This window comes from Oncorhynchus keta, chromosome 6 (assembly GCF_023373465.1).
Source record: "Oncorhynchus keta strain PuntledgeMale-10-30-2019 chromosome 6, Oket_V2, whole genome shotgun sequence".
Classification (NCBI taxonomy): Eukaryota; Metazoa; Chordata; class Actinopteri; order Salmoniformes; family Salmonidae; genus Oncorhynchus; species Oncorhynchus keta.
Window position 1 is genome coordinate 18,438,019 of NC_068426.1, and position 24,093 is coordinate 18,462,111.

A 24,093-nucleotide genomic window follows, 5' to 3' on the forward strand; every position below is an offset into this window, starting at 1 on the left:
ATGTATGCTAGCACAGCACTGGGATCCTGTGGGAAGCAGAATATCTGTTTATCACAGTGTCTGGTTGTGAAAGGGAGAGATTGTTTTTTTTCTCCACTGTTGGTCTGGATTAGATCTATTGACCGGAAGGGTTAGGGTTAGGGTTAGGGTTAGGGTTAGGGGTTAGGGTTAGGGTTAGGGTTAGGGGTTAGGGTTAGGGGTTAGGGTTAGGGGTTAAGGGTTAGGGTTAGGGGTTAGGGTTAGGGTTAGGGTTAGGGTTAGGGTTAGGGTTAGGGGGAGAGGAGAGCTGGCTGCAGTGGCATCAGTAATACGCTGACAAACAAGTGCTGGTATGTGTGAGAGGCTGAGAACAGCACACCTCACTGTGTGGGTTCAGGAAAATAAATATGTGATACAGTATGATTAACTGTGTTTTAAAAACATATCCTGCAGCACATGATCCACAGCCGCCAATGTGCTGAGAATCTATTTCCTGGATGACAGACGCACTCTTATTTGACACATATACCACTATGTTTGTTGACATGGGAAGACAGGAAAATTAAACAGTGCTTAGATGACAGATATTCCCTACCCTCAAGCCTGTATGTCCAGTACGTACAGCAGATACTGAGAACGCTCTGTGGTACAAGATTCATTGAGATATATCTCACGTTGAGTTGTTGAGGCCAGTGATGTGAGTCAGTGATGTGAGTCAGTATGAGGAGTCCATGTGGTGTTACAGTGAATATACACAAAGGACGATTCTACCACACCTCAGGTGTCCCTTACTCTATAGGGCAACCCTCCTCAGTCCCTATCTGCCTCACCATGCCTGCCTCTATTACTGCAACCATGCAACCAGACTGAGACAATGAGAGAAGTGAGACAAAGTGCCCTAGTGCATCACAGTGAATAAATAGAGGTTAGACACCATCTTTATCTCACAGAGACCTGTCTCTTTGAGAGCAAGACACTTAAAAAGCTTCCCTAATTTGAATAGCTGTCTCTGCCTGGCAAAAACAGGTTGACACACTCCCAAGAGGAAAGCGAGAGAACAAAAACTCAGTATTGTGGGTGTTGTAGATAAAGGGATTTCGCAGCAGCTATAGCAATCAGAATTGAAGATCAAATGAATGGCTGATCAACAGTGCTGGCTGACAGAGTGTCCTATAATTCAGTGCCAATTCAAATGGCTTTCAGACCAGAGCTCAATCAGAGGAAAAGTGCAGTTCTCCCTTCTGCTCCAAGGCTCCTTATCTTTCTACTACTGCTGAATAATTATCTTACTACTGAACAAGTTGAATAGTTTTACTCTTGGCTACCATTTAAAAAAATACTTGCTGAAACTGGGCAGATCAATGTGTGTTTCAATCTGAAATCAGAGTGCCTGTGTGTTCTTCCATCAAATAGCATGTAAATGGGAGAGGCCACAAAGATGAATCTTCTTCTTCATCTACCCTGCATTTACACATATTACATTTTGTTCACAGATGTAGTGTTGGATAACAGGAGAGTTTGTCAGTATTTCTCCACCAGCCTATAAGAAAGTCCCTGCATTCAGTGATCAGTGATTACCTCCTTTCCCCAAACTCAGCAAGTGTTCCTTTCAGTGGTGAGACCACACTGACCCCAATAATACTAGCAGAGACAAATCGATGAGGCAGCCGCTTGCAGAACAGCTCAGATAAATAACTTTTACAAAAAGACACAAATAGAATCTGTAAGTATATGCGAGAGAAATTAAATGATTTAATCCAAATGGTCTTGCAAGCCAGGAGCTGAAAAGAGAGGTTATCGTGAGAAACTTAAAGAAGATGTTCCATTAGTGAACAACTTTGTTCTGATGTTATCTCAGTGTTAATGACTTGATCATATGGTATGATAGAACCTGTGCTGGAACTGCATGTTCATTTGAAAGTGGCAGGCATGTTGTATGGGCTACCTGTGCTGGAAATCATAGATTCTTTCCCAATAACGTGGCCCAGTAGGTCATACTGGTTTAGCCTTGACCCATCATCTGCTACGACTACAGAGCCCTCATCTCCTTTGGTCCAGAGATAGACAACCTCATTGTTTGTATACGCATCTGAGAGAGAGAGAGAGAGAGAGAGAGAGAGAGAGAGAGAGAGAGAGAGAGAGAGAGAATGGATAGACAGACACACCGGTAGAGGAAGTGACAAAAAATGAGAGTAGTACATGTCAGTTTCCATGTAGAGTAAATAATGCAGCAGTGCTACAATTGGCTGATTCTGATGATGGCAAATCAATGGTAATAAGAAGGGGGGGGGGCATCGATCTGAATAAATGCATATCAATGAAGTATATTTTAATGAGAGTTTAATAAAAGCCATGTGTTTTGATTAGTTTATACATTTGGCATCTTGAACTGAAGGTACATCAGCACAAGGAATGATGTCAAAAGTGGGGCTTAAAATCCACAAGGTCAATCTTAGGGAAAGGAGCTTAAAAAGCATTTAAAGACACAGTCACACACACACACACACACACACACACACACACACACACACACACACACACACACACACACACACACACACACACACACACACACACACACACACACACACACACACACACACACACACACACACACACACACACACACACACACACACACACACACACACACATTGCAGTAGAAGAGCAGATGGAGGATGGTGAAAACACCCAGCTGAGCACCAATAACATCATCATTCACACATCTGCCTGAGGTTTGCTAATTAAATGTTGATAGCCACAGAGAAATGATTGTTTTATACTCGTGGGAGATCATTAATAAAAATAGTTCATGCATCTACTTGAATGCTTCTTCATCTACAACAATTGTAATTGGTAATGAAGGGTATTATTCTGTCACCGTGTGTGTTCTATGTCTCCATCTACTCGGTGTGGTCAGACTCTCAGCTCTGCTCAGCAGAGAAGGTCAACTATGTCAAACACTTTCATTGCACAGTACAGATTGGGCCCACTATCCAAGGCTTTGAAATCATTCACTACACTTATGCTCTGAAAGTAGGAGAGTGAGGATGTCAATTCTCTCTGGATGTCCATTGTCTCTGAATCGGCGCAGAACGTACATGCTGAATTTCATGTCTGCATAAAGTCGAGGATACAAGTCTCCATAACCAGTTGTAAGGATAATGCAGCACGCATAAATAATATTGCTGCTCACTAAAATCCAGAACAAAAAAACATGATTGGGGCAGGCATATTACTGATCCCATGATAAAAATAACTATAGAATATTTGAATGAGTAAAACTGCATCTAAATGTTGTACTTTTAGGTACATCTGCCTTGTTCTGTTACAGCAACCTGTCTGGCTCGGAGATCCCCTTTATGAACAACATAGCATCATAAATCTACAGCCAAATGATTTTATATCTAGAGGGACAAAACAAACCCTGGCTCTCTTTAGCTTATATTCAGAATGTGAAACCCTGAGAGGTTCAGAGCTCGCAGGGAGGGAGAATAAAAGGCCTCTCTACATTATGTTTGTGATTGCTGTGCCATTTCCAATGAAAATAAATGTCATGTAAAATAGCGGTGATTGGGGCGAGCGGCGCACAGTGCTGCAGCAGATTGCCTGTAGCACGTCAGGCCTCAACAAAAGCCGCTAATTACTTGCCAACCGCGTGCTGTTGCGTTAAGGAGACGATTGTTCCTGGGCTTTGCAGCGCATTTCCGTTGATATAAATACAGATCAGAAGAGGAGCCGTGCCGAAGGGGGCATTGTGACAGTCTGCCAATCAGAGCCCTGCTCCCCGAAGGAAACAACGGCCCTGAAAGGGCTCCTTTTGTTTTATTGGCCGCCTGATGTTTTATTCACAACGCCATGGCCAGCTCCGAGTCACTCTGACCTTTAATATGTCATTGACAGAGTTCTTATTTCTAGGAACAATAACTTATAAAATAACCTCTCCCTGTTCTATACGCTGTGAAACGTACGACTTAGAGCCGGGTTGTCAAACATACGGCCCGTAGGTAATGGCTCTACATTCAAACAGTTTCTTGACTGTGTCCAGCTCGATAATCATTTGCTAAATGAAAGCTAGACAGTCAGGGAGCATCGGAAATTTTAAAAACGATGGATAGAAGACATTTTATATTAAACTAGGCAAGTCAGTTAAAAACAAATTCTTATTTTCAATGACAGCCTAGGAACAGTGGGTTAACTGCCTGTTCAGAGGCAGAACGACAGATTTGTACCTTGTCAGCTCAGGGGTATGAACTTGCAACCTTCCGGTTACTAGTCCAACGCTCTAACCACTAGGCTACACTGCCGCCCCGGCAAAATTCAGTGCGGCCCTCCGGACCTCGTTAAAGACCAAACGCGTCCTCCAGGGCTAAATGAGTTTGACATAGTTTTCCCCGCAGAATAGCCCGCCTACAAGGAAACTCGACAAATCTCGACGACGTTGAGTGCACGAGGGGATCTGTGCATTGTGTAGTGCCTTCCACAAAAAGTTCTGCTCTACAAAAGGACCCATAAGCGGCAGGGATGGAGACAGAACTAATGGATGTCTATTACACTCCACATGCAATTCACACGGTCCAAGGCTGCGGCCAGATGAAATGGATTTAAACCTTTGATTGATATGGTGGAGAACAACAGACCATTGTTTAACATGTATACGTCTGTATATAGCCTCTGTGTTGTTATTTTATTGAGTTACTTTTGATGAAATGTTTTACTTTTTACAGGGCTTTTTAAGGGCTTGTAAGTAAAAGCATTTCATTGTATTCGGCGCATGTGACAAATCAAATTGGATTTGATTTTGATCTATGACCTCTATTTCTGTGATGTCAGCTCTATGGACCAGAATCAGATGTATATCTAGAGAGACTTACAGCTCCCAAACTTCAGAGGGCAGGCGTGTGTATCCATGGGGAAATCCTCCAAGTGCATGGGACACTCAGCGTGGATGGTCAGCCTGGTCAGAGAGGGAGAAAAACAACAAGGACATGTCAGTGGACTGGCTGGAATATATAAACTATTCTTAAACCCTCCATGACACCTGTCACATGGTAGCAACACATACTGTATGTTAACACTTCATATGTTGAGACATCCTTTTCATTTGCCAGATCCTGTTCAGTATCTTTCTAAAGGGCAAAGCAGTGGCTCGACACTGGACGCCTACTTCAATAACTTTTACTGCACACCATTCTGCACAATTAGACTTTCATCCCGTCACCTAGAGCTGCAATAGAAACATGAATGACAGGGCCTTAGTCATTTTCCTCTGTATCTGAATACAGTAAGTATACACCATGTCTCCTTACGGCCACCCAAGGTTGTCCTGCCCCTGATGGCAGGGGAATATTGTGGTGCGCAAGAGATACTCTACTGTCCTGAGACTGACCTGACATTTGGGTTTTGTTGAAAAGAGAATGGAGGGGAGGGGAGGGGAGGGAAGGGGGATGAGAGGCGATGTGAGAGGGGAACAGTCAGCATGTGCAGTCACGTACTGTAGTGCGTCTGGACATCAATGTGTCTGCTGAGGGCTGCTGCGGTGTCTGGGTTGCCAGTGATTTGTCTGTTTTCCCATTAGCGGAGCTCAAAGCTCCAACTCCCTCCATCCACCAGTAGGACCCGTCACCCAGCTAGTCAGCCAGCCAGACTACTCCGCTCTGGAGACCTGTGGAGCAGCCAGACAGACTGCTCTGGAGACCTGTGGAGCAGCCAGACAGACTGCTCTGGAGACCTGTGGAGCAGCCAGACAGACTGCTCTGGAGACCTGTGGAACAGCCAGACAGACTGCTCTGGAGACCTGTGGAGCAGCCAGACAGCCAGACAGACTGCTCTGGAGACCTCGGGGCCAGCCAGCCAGACTACTCAGCTCTGGAGACCTGTGGAGCAGCCAGACAGACTGCTCTGGAGACCTGTGGACCAGCCAGCCAGACTGCTCTGGAGACCTGTGGAGCAGCCAGACAGACTGCTCTGGAGACCTCGGGGCCAGCCAGCCAGACTGCTCTGGAGACCTGTGGAGCAGCCAAACAGACTGATCTGGAGACCTCGGGGCCAGCCAGCCAGACTGCTCTGGAGACCTGTGGAGCAGCCAGACAGACTGCTCTGGAGACCTGTGGAGCAGCCAGACAGACTGCTCTGGAGACCTCTGGGCCAGCCAGCCAGACTGCTCTTGAGACCTGTGGAGCAGCCAGACAGACTGCTCTGGAGACCTGTGGAGCAGCCAGACAGACTGCTCTGGAGACCTCTGGGCCAGCCAGCCAGACTGCTCTGGAGACCTTATCTAGTTGATTAGATATTGACCCGCTGACCCTCGACACACCTACTCCACTCCTGAGGGAGGGAGCTCTGCAAATCAGGCAGGAGTGATGGGAGGAGACTGGCATCTGCTTGGGAGATCACATCTCACAACACACATCACATTACATGATGATGGCACCAGTACTATACCACTCTCCCTACTAACTCACTTTTACCATGGTAGACAATGTCAGTGGACAGGATACTTCAGAATGGCAATGGCACTTTCTGTGTCCATAGTTTATTTGACGGGGGCCTGCTTTAGACGGCAGTGGAATCAGATCTATGGGCCCCATGGAACCTTATCAACACCTACTGGAACCAGCATAAGAAACAGAAAATGCTTCTTCCTGAGCAATGACATAGGTATAGGCATTATGTACAGAAAATGTATATGGAATTGAGAGATTATTCTTTAGTACTGTAATTTGTTTTTGGAATATAATATACAACAATGCATTTGGGGGAATAGTAACCCTGAGAAAAACAAAAATTTTCAGGCTCCAATGCATTCCCCACCATTGTTAACAAAACCCATCGATTCTATTTTGTGTCCTCTCACTTTCATTAAAATGCAGCAGGTCAATCATTCAATTAACCCTGTGACCTAATAAACTCCATTCTGGTAAATACTTCCCTACACTTGAGTCTAGTAGAACACTGCTGTGATTTTGAGCAATGTCCCCTGCTCCTGCCATCAAGACGTCATAAAGTCTACACTGTACCACCACTCATAAGTGTTTAATGAGATAAAGCATCTTACCCCCTGGGTAACCTTCAACCATAATGGTTATGATGTTCTTGGCCTTGAAAATGAACTATACTTGGAGGAAGAAGAACACTTTGCTGCTGACAATTAATGGCCTTCCTGTGTGTGCATGAGTGTATGTGTGCCTGTCGGCCGGGAAGCCACAGCAAAAATGGCCTCATGGGGCCAGCCCCTCCTTCTCCCGTTGCTGCCTCTCGAATAACAGCTGCATCGATCACAGTGCCATCGCCAGAGCCTGTAGCACCTTGTCTCTGTCGGAGCTCCAGGGGGCCTTAGAGGGAGGTGTGTGTTCCACTCCACCCACCCCCACCCCCCTTTATTTTGAAGTTCTACTCCATACCTCACCAGCTCCTGAAAACTTCTCCCATTACTTATCAATCTGGCCAGTGGAGAAGATGAGTCTGTGTTGATGGAACTCTATTGCATTACTAGCTAGAGGTCTGTTTGGGTGATTCACAGCTTCTGGAGGACTTTCAGAGTCTGCCTTTCAATCTATCACTTCTACTCTCTTTGTTGTAATAAGCTTTCAACTTGACATATACACTTCACAGAGAACAAATGGTCACGTCACACGCTGACACTGGACCTTTGTCTGGTGCTGAGACACACACCCAGGGCCGGCTCCAGGCATAAGCGACGAACAAAAAAAGATACTCAGTTGGGTTTCAGCTTACTGTTGGAGTTAGAATAGTAGAATACACAAGATGTAAGTTAGAAATTTGGTTGTGCATCAGCAGTTTTTCTCATTTTGTCATTCACTGATAGTCACTCATTTACTCGTGCCAGCTAACAATTTTTAGATTGGTAAGTTTAGTCTTGCCAGTTATCTAAACCTCCAGGGTGCCCCAATTGACTTTGTTAGTCATTATCATTCAGTTATCATTAACATGGCATAAGTCATGGCAAAATGTGTAGAATTGCAGGAAATTAGCTTTAAAACGGAAAGAAAAATTGCCACCTCATAGCAAAATGAGTAGAATTGCAGGAAATTAGCATTAAAACTGCAACAATTTCACTCTGCCACATGTCAAAATTAGTAGAATTGCTGGAAATGTGTTATAAAATTGCAAAATATTCTCTTTGCCTCAAATCTAAATGTGTAGAACTGCAGAAAACTTGCTTTAAAATTGCAAAAATGTCTCTCTGCCCGATGGCAAAATACCGTAAGTAGAATTCCATGACATTTGTTGTAAAATTGCAGGAAATTTACTTTAAAACAAATGTTTCTATCCACCATCAATTGGGGGGGCCACAAAATTTTTTGTTGTTGCTTAGGGCCACCAAAAGGCTAGAGCCAGCCACGTATACCCCCTCCTCGGTGTGATGAGTGAAAAATCTACTGTCAGGTCCAGGGCAGATCGTTCATCATCATACTTATCATCATAGCTGGGGACTCTGGATCATGATCAATGAGTCTCCCTCTCCAAGACAGAAATCCCTGGTGAGACCATACGCTACTGTAATGATGACACCGTACCCCACCTACTCCACCTCCTCCGAAGGGAAACACCCCTGGGAGAGGAGGAGGGGGTGGGGGGCGTGGTGGTGACAAGAGAGAGATAGACTACAACAGAGCTGTACATTTTATGGAAGGCTAGTGACCCCTGCATCTGCTAAGCAGACATTCAATCAGTCAAATGCAACAGAATGGAGAATTTACCTTTCCACAAGGTCAACATAACATTTCATAGATAGGGTTGCAAAGTGAAAGTATATTACTGGAAACCTTCTAATGGGTAATTATGGGTACTTCAGATTATCACAGGTGTCTGTAAATGATCTCTAGCCCTCCGTGGCTTTATCACATGTAAAATACATAAACAAATCAAATAAGAGGATTTAAAAATGTGAATAACATCAACAAATGATGACAAAACTGCAAAACATGAACCTAAATATAAACAATCATCTTTGTGGGTACCATTGGTGTTTAATATGAGGATTTCAGCATGTTTCACACACTTGTATTTATTTGACTACTGTATGTCAATATGTCTTTGTTGTAAATGTTTTGGCACCAACTGGTGGCAGTTTCGAAAAAGTCAATAGTTGGAAGAGTTGCAGAGTTAATGGAAAATAATTCTATTATTGATTAGATACTTTTTAATTAGGCAATTTTCTATTGAACCATATGGTCTATCCACTAGAAACTCATTGACAATATGGACAAATATTAAAAAATGAATACTATATATTAATTTTTTAAAATTAAGATATTGAAGTATAAGTTACCAAAGTTACCATATCCTGCGCCATAGATTAGCTGTTAATTACCAAAATTACTGAATATTCGGGTAACATTGGGTAAATTAGCGGTAGCTTTGCAACCCTTATCCCAGATATCCTGCACCTTTCCAGAGTCCTTTCTGCTTTTGTCTGACTATGCGAGTGGTGAGCTCATAGGTCATAAGATCAGGAAAGCCATTACATTTGTACAGCTCTGCCCTTGGCTTTTAAGCCCTCATCAAGGATTACAATATTACTATCCATATAACTATCCAACCAAGGTTTTTTCCCACAGTGCTATTCCTTAGGTTCTGATGCCCGGCTCTCGCAGTTATAACAACGCACGGCAATTAGCTCGAGAGAAGATCTCCGTAATTACCGTTATCCACAATGACTTGCGGAAACGCTGTGAAACGCACAGTACTACTCATTTACCACTACATTGGGCTAAATCCTATAGTGGAATATGCATATTGAAATGAGAGGTAGCTGTAAAAATGGTAGTAACTAACTACAGTGGTAATTATGGTGGTAACACACAATCCTTGACTGCAAACACACAATCCAGTCTTCTCAGAGTGGTTCTACGCATTGTGTTGATGTATGTCGGGGGGCTGGTTGCTTAGAAACGTTGGATAAGGCTGTATGTGTTGTCCACCTCAGCAACATGACTGTCCTTTACTATGGGGCTCCATTCAAAACAAAAATGCTCTGCTCTCTGTGCCATGACCTCCCGTCTGTTTTTTATTGACCCGTTATGTAACTCGACAAGTCATTTAAGAACAAATCCTTATTTTACGATGACGGCCTACCCTGACCAAACCCCAACGACGCTGGGCCAATTGTGCGCCGCCCTATGGGTCTCCCAATCGCGGCCGGTTGTGATACAGCCTGGAATCAAACCAGGGTCTGTAGTGACAGCTCTAGCACTGAGATGCAGTGCCTTAGACCGCTGCGCCACTCGGGAGCCCTCTGGTCTCCTGACCAGAGTGAAAGGTCACCCAAAATGGCTCCCCGAATGAGAGTCACATTATTCTGGTGATTGAACTGCAGTAGACCATGTCTATGTGACCAATAAAATTTGATTTGATTTGAGTAGAGCTTGGAAGGAATTAAGTCTAAGCTTTGGAAGCCAAGTATCGGAGAGAATTGGGAAGGTTGAACACCAGCAGGCTGCGGCGTTCTGGATGTTGTGTTAATGCAAAAATCACCCTGTGAGGTAACAAAGATGACATTAAGAGCAGTGAGGAAAACATTTGCGGATGTTGCAGAGCATCTTACAGGATATACTGTAACTCCCCAGTTAAAAGTCCCAAGTTTATACTTGTAAACCTCCAACTATTATTTTGTTCTTCTAAAATCATGGACTCGGGCAGTTCTTCCCGGGAGGAAGACACACCACCCTAATTATGAGGTGGTGAGCAGCTAACTGATTATGTCTGCGTGCAAATGCCCCAATATGGTCAGTCACAGCTGAGAAGATTAATGAGTGGCTGCATAGCAACTAGGGAACCAACCCTCCCCATCCCAGAGCCATCCTTGGTGCATAGCGAGAATAAGAGGAGGCCAGAACAGAGCCCTGGGGACACCAGTGGTGAGCGCGTGGTGAGGAGACAGACCTCGCCTGCCAAGCACTGGGCCCTCGGAGATGCCCAACTGCATGGTCTCAGGAGCTAAACGCCCGTAGGTGTGTCAATCAGAACGCAGGCTGAAACAGAGTAGAGACAGATCCCTGACTGAGTTTGACTTTATTTCCATCTGTGTCAAGGTTACACATTCACGCAGCAAATCTGTAATGCACCTGACAGCCAAGCCAAAGTCTCCCGTCACTGTTGCTGTCTATTTAACAGGCTCTAGCTGGCTCTTTGGCTGCCATTGTCTCGTCACATGTCTCAATAAACGTGCCCTCGTGCAGGTTCACAAACAGTTAGTGTTTCAGTGTACAAACATCATTAAAATGGACCCCTCGGCTCCAATTAGACAACACCCCTAGGAGGAGGATGGCAGCAGTGTTTAGTATTATTTTCACCACTGAAAATGCCACTGAGAATCTGTTTTATGGACCCAGAGATGCTTGACATCAGTAATTCAACCTGAATCTGTGTGAAAACAAACTACCCACCGGTTGTGTACAGCCTTTACCCAGCACCAAAGTCTCCTAACCAATAAAATGCCAATGAAAACTAAAACTGCAAGACCATGTCTATGTGACAGAAAATTAACGTTTTGATTTGATGTAGAGCTTGGAAAACCCAATGCTGAATTACAATGTTGTATTCTCAGCAGGTATGTCTGCAAAAATCATGTGAGGTAACAAGATGACATTAAGAGCAGAGAAAACATCCCGCCTGCCTCTTACAGGATATACTGTAACTCCCCAGTTAAAAAGTCCCAAGTTTATACTTGTAAACCTCCAACTATTATTTTGTTCTATCTAAACACTTGACTCCCCTGGGACAAGAGTACATCCAGATGATCCTTACTAGGAGGTCAGCTGACTTAGTGCTGTCTGTCACTGTATGATTGGGAACCAACCCTTGTCATCCCATTTATGCCCAGCACTCCTCTCCCTGCATGGTCTCAAGCCCCTACCAACATCCTATCAATGACGATGTTCCAGAGGAGGAAAACATGTAGAGACAGATCCCTGACTGAGTTTGACTTTATTTCCATCTGTGTCAAGGTTACACATTGTTTGTAATGCACCTAGCCAAGCCAGTCTTTGTTGCTGTCTATTTAACAGGCTCTAGCTGGCTCTTTGGCTGCCATTGTCTGATCACATGTTCAATAAACGTCTCTCTCAGGTTCTCAAACAGTTAGTGTTTCAGTGTACAAACATCAGTATAGGAGCAGACAACACCCCTGAAGATTTCATTAGTTTAAGCATGAAAATGCCAGGGTCTGTTTTATGGACCCAGAGATGCTTGACATCAGTAATTCAATGATCTTGTAAAACAAACAACCAGGTATTTACCCAGCACAAAGATGTTCCAATAACATGCAGAAAATAAATTGTCAGACAGAAAATAAAGTTTTTATTTGGACGGCCCTAAATTCCAATGCTGAATTCAATGTTGTATTTTTAAATGTCTTTATTTTATTGGAAGTGTTAAAAGAACAAATTAGCCTTATTTTTAATGATGGCCTAAAAGGCAGGTTAAATGTCTATTAAACACTTGACCCCTGGGACAAGAGTACACCAGATATCCTTACTAGGAGGTCCCCATGCTTAGTGCTGTCTGTCACTGCTGATTGGCCCCATGATTTCACAAGGATGCCCTAATGCACATCACTATCAATGATGATGTTCCAGAGAGAAAACCCCAATTATCAGCAGTGTTTGCACTTCAATTCCAACATTGTTTGTTTAGCTAGCCCCATTTTGTTTTCTTTAGGCTCCTCATCTCATATGATTTGCTCATCAGTATAGGAGCAGAAAGTATTGAAGGCCCCATTAGTTTAAGCATGCCCCATGCTTTAGGCCCCATGCTAATGATGTTGGCCCCATGTTTTATGTTCCCCAGCAGAATGTAGGCCCTAAAATGCTACAGTAAAGGCCCCATGCTTTAGGATCCCCAAGTCCGTTAAGAACAAATTCTTATTTTTAATGATGGCCTAGGAACAGTAGGTTAACTGCTAAATGCTGTAGGCCCCATGCTGTAGGACCCATGCTATGCTTTAGGCCCCATGCTGTAGGCCCCATGCTGTAGGCCCCATGCTGTAGGCCCTAATGCTGTAGGCCCCATGCTTAGGCCCCATGCTGTAGGCCCCATGCTTTAGGCCCCATGCTGTAGGCCCCATGCTGTAGGCCCCATGCTTTAGGCCCCATGCTGTAGGCCCCATGCTTTAGGCCCCATGCTGTAGGCCCCATGCTGTAGGCCCCATGCTGTAGGCTCCATGCTGTAGGCCCCATGCTGTAGGCCACATGCTGTAGGCCCCATGCTGTAGGCCCCATGATGTAGGCCCATGCTGTAGGCCCTATGCTCTAGGCCCCATGCTTTAGGCCCCATGCTGTAGGCCCCATGCTGTAGGCCCCATGCTGTAGGCCCCATGCTTTAGGCCCCATGCTGTAGGCCCCATGCTATGCTGTAGGCCCCATGCTGTAGGCCCCATGCTGTAGGCCCCATGCTGTAGGCCCCATGCCATGCTGTAGGCCCCATGCCATGCTGTAGGCCCCATGCTATGCTGTAGGCCCCATGCTGTAGGCCCAATGCTGTAGGCCCCATGCCATGCTGTAGGCCCCATGCTATGTTGTAGGCCCCATGCTATGTTGTAGGCCCCATGCTGTAGGCCCCATTCTATGATTAATCACCACTTTATTCCCTACCTTTGTGAACATGCACATTTCTGTATCTTTGTACTTTTAACTTTTAATGACTCACCCTTACTGAACCCTTCTACGCAGTAGAGATGGAGACGAGGTTTGCAGAAAGAGGGCTGGAGTGATAAAAGGCACCTCAGCCTGTTCCAAACCCCCTCCCCTCACTATAGATCTCAGTGCCTGGCTGCCACTTCATACTGCTGACCCTGGTGAGGTGTCATTTGCAGCTGGCTAAATCAACAGGGACAACTGCAGAGAGTGGAGCTGGCACGCACTGAGAGAGGCAACAAAGAGCACACGCCCTCCAATTCCATCTGACATTCCAAGGCAGCACTGTAGAGGTAACCTTAAGACCTCCATGTGCAACAATTACTCACAGGCCGACATTAATAGCCATCTCCCTCCGTGTATTACGTCAGCGAGCTAAATGACTAGAAATCCATGCCTGCCCTTAAACTATCTAACACCTCATCTGCCCCCATGGTTGTTTTAACTCCCCCATCCCATCTCCCCCCACCTCTGCCTGGTCAGTGACTCTCATTCCCCTCACAAGGTGGTGACATCACTATTGGCTCTGTGACAGGGCTTTGCCAATAGGCACCCAAAGAGAGTGCCTGTTATGGCGCTGAACATGCAATTAAATCCTAACCCCTGCCGCCCCCATATCGAGTGCTGGGGCGAGGCCAGGGGAGGGCTGAAGGGCTGTGAAGAGGACAGAGACAGGGACAGCCAGGGACAGGGAGTAAAAGTCATGCTGAATGGGGCTCCACCACGGGGCTAATCCCAGGCTAACAAACTGCTGCGGCTGGCTGCCCGAGATGGATGGGAATGTCACCAGGAGGTCAAGGGAAACTTAAAAGAACCTGGAGAGGGAGGGAGGGGAAAACAACTTTTATACCTTGCCAAGTAACATAGAGAAGGGCTGTACGAATCTCATGTAATGTTTCCATTAACGGCTGATAGTGCTCTATAATGTACTGTATAATATCTTCATCATACATTTTCCCCCCCCAGTAAAATATTGAGCTACAATTAAAAGCAAAAATAAAATAAAATTGCATTATACTCTCAGAGGATTCTATCCTTTAATGTTTTAAATCTGAATATATTGACCATGGCCGTGTAATACTTGAAGGAAAAAATATGACTGAGTGAGTGACTGTACTTTTTCATTTAGAATGAAATCCACTGAACTCAAGCTGCCCATGTCTAGAAACTCCTAAGAAAAAGAGCCTAAATGAAGTGTCAGTCCCCCAGAGGGAGCATCCTCCATCCAGTCAACATGGAACAGATGTGTGTGATACCTGGCTGCAGCATGTGCGCTGTACGTTTGGAGCGCTATTCACAATGCTGCCTGTGTTTCCCATGCTGTCAGCCCAGCCCATCCCCCATAATGGATGGAGCTCCCTCAAGCACATACATTACATGTGCACATCCGCAGAAACGTGACAACGTCGACAGGCTGCTGCTGCATCGTTAGCGTCTTGTGTATCATTTTTTGTAGGTTTGAACAAACAAAATAAAGTATGCAAGGTAGTGATAAATGACAAGAATGAACTGACACGTATTTCATCCCTATCAAAACCATCATCAACATCATCATCATTAAAATGGACATTATCCTTGGCAAAAATGACAAGGGCACTGGACTGATGATCTAAATAGATGGATGTACCTTAATTGTAGTTATGCACACAGACATTGCTTCACTACATGATTACAAATTGGAACAATGATGTGTCTGGGGCAATCAGAGAGGGTGAGGGAGAGATGCAGAGACAGAGAGTACTGGAGGAAGAAGAGGGTAATGGAGAGATGCAGAATGACAGAGTACTGGAGGAAGAAGAGGATAATGGAGAGATGCAGAGACACAGAGAGTACTGGCGGAAGAAGAGGGTAATGGAGAAATGCAGAGAGACAGAGTACTGGAGGAAGAAGAGGATAATGGAGAGATGCAGAGACACAGAGAGTACTGGCGGAAGAAGAGGGTGAGGAAGAGATGCAGAGACACAGAGAGTACTGGAGGAAGAAGAGGATAATGGAGAGATGCAGAATGACAGAGTACTGGAGGAAGAAGAGGATAATGGAGAGATGCAGAATGACACAGAGAGTACTGGCGGAAGAAGAGGATAATGGAGAGATGCAGAATGACAGAGAGTACTGGAGGAAGAAGATGATAATGGAGAGATGCAGAATGACAGAGAGTACTGGAGGAAGAAGAGGATAATGGAGAGATGCAGAATGACAGAGTACTGGAGGAAGAAGAGGATAATGGAGAGATGCAGAGACACAGAGAGTACTGGCGGAAGAAGAGGGTAATGGAGAAATGCAGAGAGACAGAGTACTGGAGGAAGAAGAGGATAATGGAGAGATGCAGAGACACAGAGAGTACTGGCGGAAGAAGAGGGTGAGGAAGAGATGCAGAGACACAGAGAGTACTGGAGGAAGAAGAGGATAATGGAGAGATGCAGAATGACAGAGTACTGGAGGAAGAAGAGGATAATGGAGAGATGCAGAATGACACAGAGAGTACTGGCGGAAGAAGAGGATAATGGAGAGATGCAGAATGACAGAGAGTACTAGAGGAAGAAGAGGATAATGGAGAGATGCAGAGAGACACAGAGTACTGGAGGAAGAAGAGGATAATGGAGAGATGCAGAGACACAGAGAGTACTGGCGGAAGAAGAGGATAATGGAGAGATGCAGAGAGACACAGAGTACTGGAGGAAGAAGAGGATAATGGATGAGCGAGAGATGGCCTAAATGGAGACACAGTTTCAACAAAACTGAATGCAGGCTGCTCTCCTCTCCACTGCTGGATAGTGGGAGGGCCAGAGCTCCCATATTTACTGTAGTTTACAGAGCAATCTGCAGTGCACCATCCCATCCCCAACAGACAGCATATAGACAGACTGTGTATAAAGGCAGTGCTGACTGCCTCCAGCCAATAACTTTCCTTGTTGAGCAAATCAGGGCTGAATCCGGTCAGTGACGGCCTGGCTGTGTGGCAGGAATGAGGGCTGCAGCCAGCCTCATAATAAGCACTGTGACTTTGGCCAGCCTTTGATTAGACCGCACCACGATGTCCGTTTCACCAAACAAAACCACAGTCCGTGTCTCTCTTGTTCTTCTTGTGTCTTGGAATGTTGACCCCCCCTCCCTCCTCTCTCGGCATGATGATGCCTGCTTCTGCCTGTAGTGCAGAAATGCTTACTGCTGCAGAATCCGCCTGTTGAGTTCTAGAAGAAATCCTGTTGTGACTTAATGATTGAATCTGCAACATATTACTGGGACCTTTCCATCTGCTGGGCTCTGGTGCTGTTTGTGACAGGACAATAAATGTGTTTCATGAAATGCTACTATGGAAATACAAAATACTGTACAAGTAGAAACCATAGTAGGATTCAGAAATGTTTGGGACATTCACTACACCGATGACAATATGACAATCTTCAAGCTGCAGTAATATTGGCAACTATTAGCAATGTGTCAACAATGGTTCAACAATGGTTCAACAATGGTTCAACAATGGTTCAACAATGTGTCAACAATGTGTCATATGTGCATCATAAAAAAGTAAAAGGACACCAACATGGCGTTGTGTGTCAGAGTTGGCTGAACTCTCTCTATATATGGCTCTGACCTGACCTATCCTGAGTGCCAGGACTTGGCACAAACAGAAACAGACTGGCACTCAGGCTACGCTTGACCTGCTATACTAGTTTAATGAATGACAAATTACCACACTATGTCATCATGACGGAAGATCTGAGAGTATATCAACCAGCCACTCTAAAGGACTGAAGTTTGGCAACGACCCCAGATGGAAAGGAATAACTGTTTACATTACAGTATTTCTCATTTCACCAGGGTCTTATGTAAAGAGAGGAAGGCATCGCTTAGTTTTCTGTCATAGCTTAGAGGCTGCCTTTGAGACAGCTGACCTCGCAGCGCTGGGTGCTATGGAAGTGTAATCTATCTTTTGTATCAGTCACATTTACCACAGGCAGTTTGTGCACACAGTACTCTTTAATTCATGAAAACATAATGCACTCTCCATAAAATGCTGTTGGAGACAACTGCAGCCTGTCTTTAAGACACAACTGGTAGAACTGTGAAGGGCAAGGCACTTTGTGAAGAGACAGCGATAAAACAGCAAAAAAACATCCAGTCCTGGATCTATTATTTAACCCCACCCCCTCACTCTGCTCTCAAAATGCCACCACCAAACAGCTACAATACACTGCAATAGAGGGACAAAAGGTGACATACAGATGTTAGATCTTAACTTGATCACTCTTTTGTCACTAAGAATTTTCCTGCTGCATCAGCAAATTCAAATGAGCCCCGTGAGTCCCTGAAAAAGAGCAGTTCTCGTTCTCTCCATGCAGAGACAGTTGAGTCATTGGGACCAGGGCTTGCTATCAAAATAATTGACTTGCTCGCTCAAACGCTAGGCCTAGGTCCTATTACTGAAACATTCAAATGTACAAAAATGTATCTGAAATGAAGCCATGTGGGTTCAATTGACTTGATTTATATAGACATTTCAAATATTGTACCCCCGATCTTGATAAGAAATGACCATGCCAGACACTTTTGGAGAATAGAATAATAAGAGCAGGTAACATCAACATTAGTTTCCATTCATACAAAGTGTCGGGTGAATTGCCACAGTAGATTTGCCATGGTAAACAATGAAACACTTTATTTATATTGTACGGAAATGCTTGTCAAATCTATAAATCGCTTTTAGTCTGTTCAAAAACGACCTAAATTGTTCTGATTACCTCACCAACCTAGAGGGCCAACATACTGTATCTTGAAAGACTTTGGTTGCAAGCAGGACCAAGGTAACACCGACATAATTTTTTAGGGAGTGGTAAGGAGGTGACCAATAATGGTTGCAATTGAGATCAGATGTGCACGGTTTAATCTGCCGATATTCTAGTGCCATCGATTGGTGCAATAACCCCCTTATAATTTGATTATATTCCATTAAATTATGTAGGCTATCCGTTAGCCTATCCATTGTCACGTAATGAAAGGTGTGAAAACCCATAATAGGCTACTGTGTTTCCCTGGCTGAGTTGATGAGCTGATTTGGGCCATCAGCTGATTGACAGTTGTAGGCCTACTGTAGAATAATAAACTTTCCTCCAGGTTGGATGCTCGTCCATGTTGAATAGTTTGGCTATGTATAATTTGTCAATATTGTTCTACTCTTTAGTGTGGATTAAAAGCCTGTATCGTGTGGCTTTAATATTTCATTTGGTAAAACTAATGAAGTCACTCAAACCCTTAACAAAGAGTTGCAGTGTTTTGGAGTGGGTGGCCAGTAATAAACTGGTCCTGAAAATCTCTAAAACTAAGAGCATTGTATTTGGTACAAATCATTCCCTAAATTCTAGACCTGAGCTGAATCTGGTAAAGAATCGTGAGGCTGTTTGAAGTTAAGGAGACACAATTACTTGGTGTTACCTTAGATTGTAAACTGTCATAGTCAAAACATATAGATTCAATGGTTGTAAAGATGGGTAGAGATCTGTCCGTAATAAAGAGATGCTCTGCTTTTTTGACACCACACTCCACAATGCAAGTCCTGCAGACTCTTATTGTATTTTACTGAGATTTTTGTCCCGTCAAGTGCATAGAAAGACCTAGTTAAGCTCCAGCTAGCCAAGAACAGAGCCACACATATTGCTCTTCATTTTAATCAGAGGGTTAAGAGTTGAGGAAAGACTGACTGCATCACTTGTTTTATAAGAAATATTCATGTGTTGGAAATTCCAAATACATACAGCACTGACACACACACCTACACCACCAGACGTGCCACCAGGGGTCTTTTCACAGGCCCCAGGTGCAAACATTTTAGCTGTGGTTGCTGATGTGTATATGGTTGAACCATCAGCATACATGGACACACATGCTTTGTTAAATGCCAGTGGCAAGTCATTGGTAAAAAAAATTTTTTTTAAAAGAGTAGAGGGCATTTAGAGCTGCCATGCGGTACACCACACTTTACATGTTTGACATTTGAGAAGCTTCCATTAAAAGAAAACCCTCTCTGAGATCTATTAGATAGACAGCTCTGAATCCACAATATGGCTGAGGTTGAAAAGCCATAACACATACTTTTTCTCATAACAGGTTATGGCCAATATCAAAGGCTGCTATGAAATCTAACAGTACAGTTCCCACAATCTTCTTATCAATTTCTTTCAACCAATCCTCCGTCAAATGTGTCAGTGCAGTATATGTTGAGTGCCCCACTCTATAAGCATGCTGAAAGACTTGTTTACATGATGCTGTGCGGTTTGTTGCTAACTTTACTTTGCTACCTGCCAACTTTACGGTTTTTACTTTTTAATTACCTATTTATATATACATTTTTTCCCTCGCTCAACTTTTTTCATTCAACTTTTTCACCCCGGACGCTTTATCTGGATGTGGTTTGTCAGGACCTCCACCAGCCGAAGCTAAGTAGTAACATTAACATTATGCCTTCTAATTGCAGTCGCTGTACTCATAATATACAGGAGAACGAACGCCTTATGACCAGGATAGCAATTCAGACGCAATCGTTAGGCAAGGGTAATTTAAGTGTAGGAAAGGACGAAATAGCGTCTGTGCCACCAATAAGGACAAATAGTAGTATAAATCCCCTCGCACAGTCCCCGCAGCCGGACAATATTCTCATGGCTTCTGGAAGGGAATGCTGTAGGAATTCTCAATCGGTGTCGCTCATTCACGCGACAGAAACTTTCAACACGGTTCTCACCATTAAGCAACGGGTCGGAGTCAGAGGCCGAGCCTTCTCTGGTCTCTCCTTCTCCCGTTACGGTGTCTGAGACGCCGAGGCCTCTGACCATTGGCTCTGACAAATTGAAAACCCTATTAATTGGCGACTCCATTACCCATAATATTAGACTTAAAACTAATCATCCAACGATCATACACTGTTTACCAGGGGGCAGGGCTACCGACGTTAAGGCTAATCTGAAGATGGTGCTGGCTAAGGCTAAAACTGGCGATTGTAGAGAGTATAGGGATATTGTTAACCACGTCAGAACCAACGATGTTAGGATGAAACAGTCAGAGGTCACCAAGCGCAATATAGCTTCAGCATGTAAATCAGCTATAAAGATGTGTCGGCATCGAGTAATTGTCTCTGGCCCCCTCACAGTTAGGGGGAGTGATGAGCTCTACAGCAAAGTCTCACAACTCAATCACTGGTTGAAAACTGCTTTCTGCCCTTCCCAAAAGATAGAATTTGGAGATAACTGTCCCTCTTTCTAGGACTCACCCACAAACAGGACCAAGAGGGGTGGAGGGGTGCTCTCATCTTATCTACGAACATAGACAGGGCTCTAACTCCACTAGCTCCACAATGAGATGGGGTGCAGGCCAGGCAGCAGGCTGTTAGCCAGCCTGCCAGCTTAGTGGAGTCTGCCACTAGCACAGTGTAGTCAGCTCAGCGATCCCTATTGAGAATGTGCTCGATCTCAATTGGGCAAAACTAAACATGGCGGTATTCGCCTTAGCAATCTCACTGGAATAAAGACCTCCATTCCTGTCATTATTGAAAGAGATTGTGATATCTCACATCTCAAAATAGGGCTACTTAATGTTAGATCCCTCACTTCCAAGGCAGTTATAGTCAATGAACTAATCACTGATCATAATCTTGATGGGGTTGGCCTGACTGAAACATGGCTTAAGCCTGATGAATTTACTGTGTTAAATGAGGCCTCACCTCCTGGCTACACTAGTGACCATATCCCCGTGCATCCCACAAAGGCAGAGGTGTTGCTAACATTTATGATAGCAAACTTAAATTTACAAAAAAAGCGACTACGTTTTCATCTTTTCAGCTTCAAGTCATGAAATCTATGCAGCTTACTCAATCACTTTTTATAGCTACTGTTTACAGGCCTCCTGGGCCGTATACAGCGTTCCTCACTGAGTTCCCTGAATTATTATCGGATCTTGTAGTCAGATAATGGCAGATAATATTGTAATTTTTGGTGACTAATATTCACATGGTAAAGTCCACCGACCCACTCCAAAAGGCTTTTGGAGCCTTCATCGACTCAGTAGGTTACGTCCAACATGTTTCCGGACCTACTCACTGCTACAGTCATACTCTGGACCTAGTTTTGTCCTGTGGAATAAATGCTGTGGATCTTAACAGATAAATCTGTTGAGTTATCTACAAACAGGAGCGCGCAATTTGATAACATGCAGGCAGTTTTGTTGAACGTTACTCAGAGTAACACGGTTCTACTCAGAATTCTGCAGACCAAAGACAATCAATTAATGAACACAATGACTAAGTTGGATGACAAATCAGCAGAACTCATTGAAGTCGCTGACCAAATTAATGATGAGAGAACTTAGGTGATGAAGATGGAAATCTTGATTTCTAAGCAAGCGGAAGAAATCTCATCACTGAATCTCTCGCTCCGTACTCAAGAACTCTATGTGCAAACCATGACAGATAAGTTTGAGACCTAAAGGAGCAAGTGCGACACTCACGTGTCCAAAATCAGTACTCTAAGCGCTTAAGTGGACTCTGCAATGCAACAGAATACCACCCTTAGGTACCATCTGGAGGAAGTCCAGAATGGTCACGCTCTACAGCGTGGCTATCCATCCAAGCAACTCAAAGGAGTGAAGACGATAGGTTTCAGACATTGCCTCCATTAAGTGTTCCTCAGTCTTCTCGTCCTGGCCATTCAGCACTGAGTAATACGGCACCTCTTGGCCAACAAAGCCAAAGCTTGGCTTTTCCTCTTGGCCTTTCGGCCCCACTTTCCCCACAGGATGAAGTCAACCCTCTCCACCCGCTTGACGCGGAATATCTTGAAAAACTCGTCAAGAATTGACCCACCTTTGACCCCGTTCCATGTCAGCCAAACGATACTGAGATGTTTCTAGCTGACATAGAGGACCCGCTGGATGGCTACCCTGACAGGGGGGGGTCCCGAAACACAAAGGGGGGGGGATAGTAGCCCAGACCCATGATGAGCCTTATCGAGGCCGGTGGGGAGGGGGACGGGACTACGGACAACACCGTACGAGACCACCAGGGCATAAATCAAATCTAGTTGTAAACTCCCCTTTTAGAACAGTGAAGAGCAGAACAGCAACATAGGAGTCACTCAGAGTGCAACACTGGGAAGGGGAATCTCCATTGCACTTTTCCAATGGTTAACACACATATCACTAATAAATAGAACCCTCCGTTCAGGAGAAAAGTTATTAGAAGTCATGAACCACGATCGCACCACGTACGACTGGTCTAATACTTAGAGTACTTCCGTCATGAGGTTAGCTCCTCCGTGGATAACATAGCTATGAAGTATACTTCTTCATACCTACCGCCACTACAATAGTGGAAGACAGTGACTGGTAGTAAAACCACGACAGACTCCCTTGACACTAATTCTGACTGACCTCCAGGCATTGATCTGAAAATGACCTGACTACGTCAGACTCATTCCGAACAAGTTGTAATCTGCCAGGATACTTGGTTTCCTTCCCTTGACATGTGCGCTTGCGTAAGCATAAACGCACTTGCACAACGGAACATCCAATTAGGATTTATGCTAGGATCACTTAAGGGTCCGAGATGAATACCAGCCTTAGTAAAGTTGAACATTTATTTTGAGTCCTTTAACTCTACAGCTACAGCACTCACCAGTTTTCTCCCCGGAAGTACATACATCATCCCTGTAGACTGCCCAAAACTAGTGCCCCACAGCTGTAGATTTATCAACGTAGGATAGTACCCTAAGCAACACCCCGCAAATTAGACAATGCCATGATAGGGTCATTTTGCCAAGACCATGGACGTAGATAGAATACAGTCCAATTAGATGATTAAGGTGGCATAACTATATTTTGTTTTGTTTATGCTTTCATTCATTTTGTTTCATTTTCTTCGGCACGTGGAAAGTTATTGAGCCATAAACAACTTCCCCATACAACCATCAGTTAATGACACAACGCTGCTTATTTGGGAGGAAATGTAATGATATATTTCATGAGTGTGTGTGCGTTGTTAACATCCGCCTAAGTTACTGCCCAGATCTTCCAATCTGGACGACCAGACGACGGGTCCAGAACGGCGATCCCAATCCGGACATCCGCTGCCCAGCCATGGAGCAGACTTCTTCATTTGCAGACAGCCTACCCGGGTCGACCACCAGAGGGGGGACTGCAACAGCGACCACCAACTGGACATCTGCTGTCCAGCCATGGAGCGGACTTCATTCGCAGAATCCCTTCCCGGGTCGACCACCAGATGGGCACCACAACGATGGTCCACAACCAGGACAACCCACGGTCATTTTTATGTTGGTATGCAACATGCAGGTTAATCGCAAGATTGAACCCAACATGGGGGGACTCTCATGACGTTGGCCTACCTCTTCCCCCCTTTTTCCTCTCTCTACCCTACTGATGTTACATTTGCAAAACCCTTGGTTAACATAGA

At 44.5% G+C, this 24,093-nt stretch overlaps 1 protein-coding gene across 4 annotated transcripts in view; it reads right to left on the bottom strand.

Annotated features, from left to right (window-relative positions):
* LOC118385149 (gamma-aminobutyric acid receptor subunit alpha-3-like) overlaps positions 1 to 24,093 on the bottom strand; it is a 138,928-nt gene that overhangs the window by 22,614 nt on the left and 92,221 nt on the right. For all 4 annotated transcript variants that reach the window (XM_052521053.1, XM_052521054.1, XM_052521051.1 and 1 more), the window contains 2 exons: positions 4,854 to 4,936; positions 1,925 to 2,068 (listed from right to left, as the gene is read on the bottom strand). In XM_052521053.1, the coding sequence (XP_052377013.1) occupies positions 1,925 to 2,068; positions 4,854 to 4,936 (227 nt within the window). The remainder of the gene's footprint in view (positions 1 to 1,924; positions 2,069 to 4,853; positions 4,937 to 24,093) is intronic.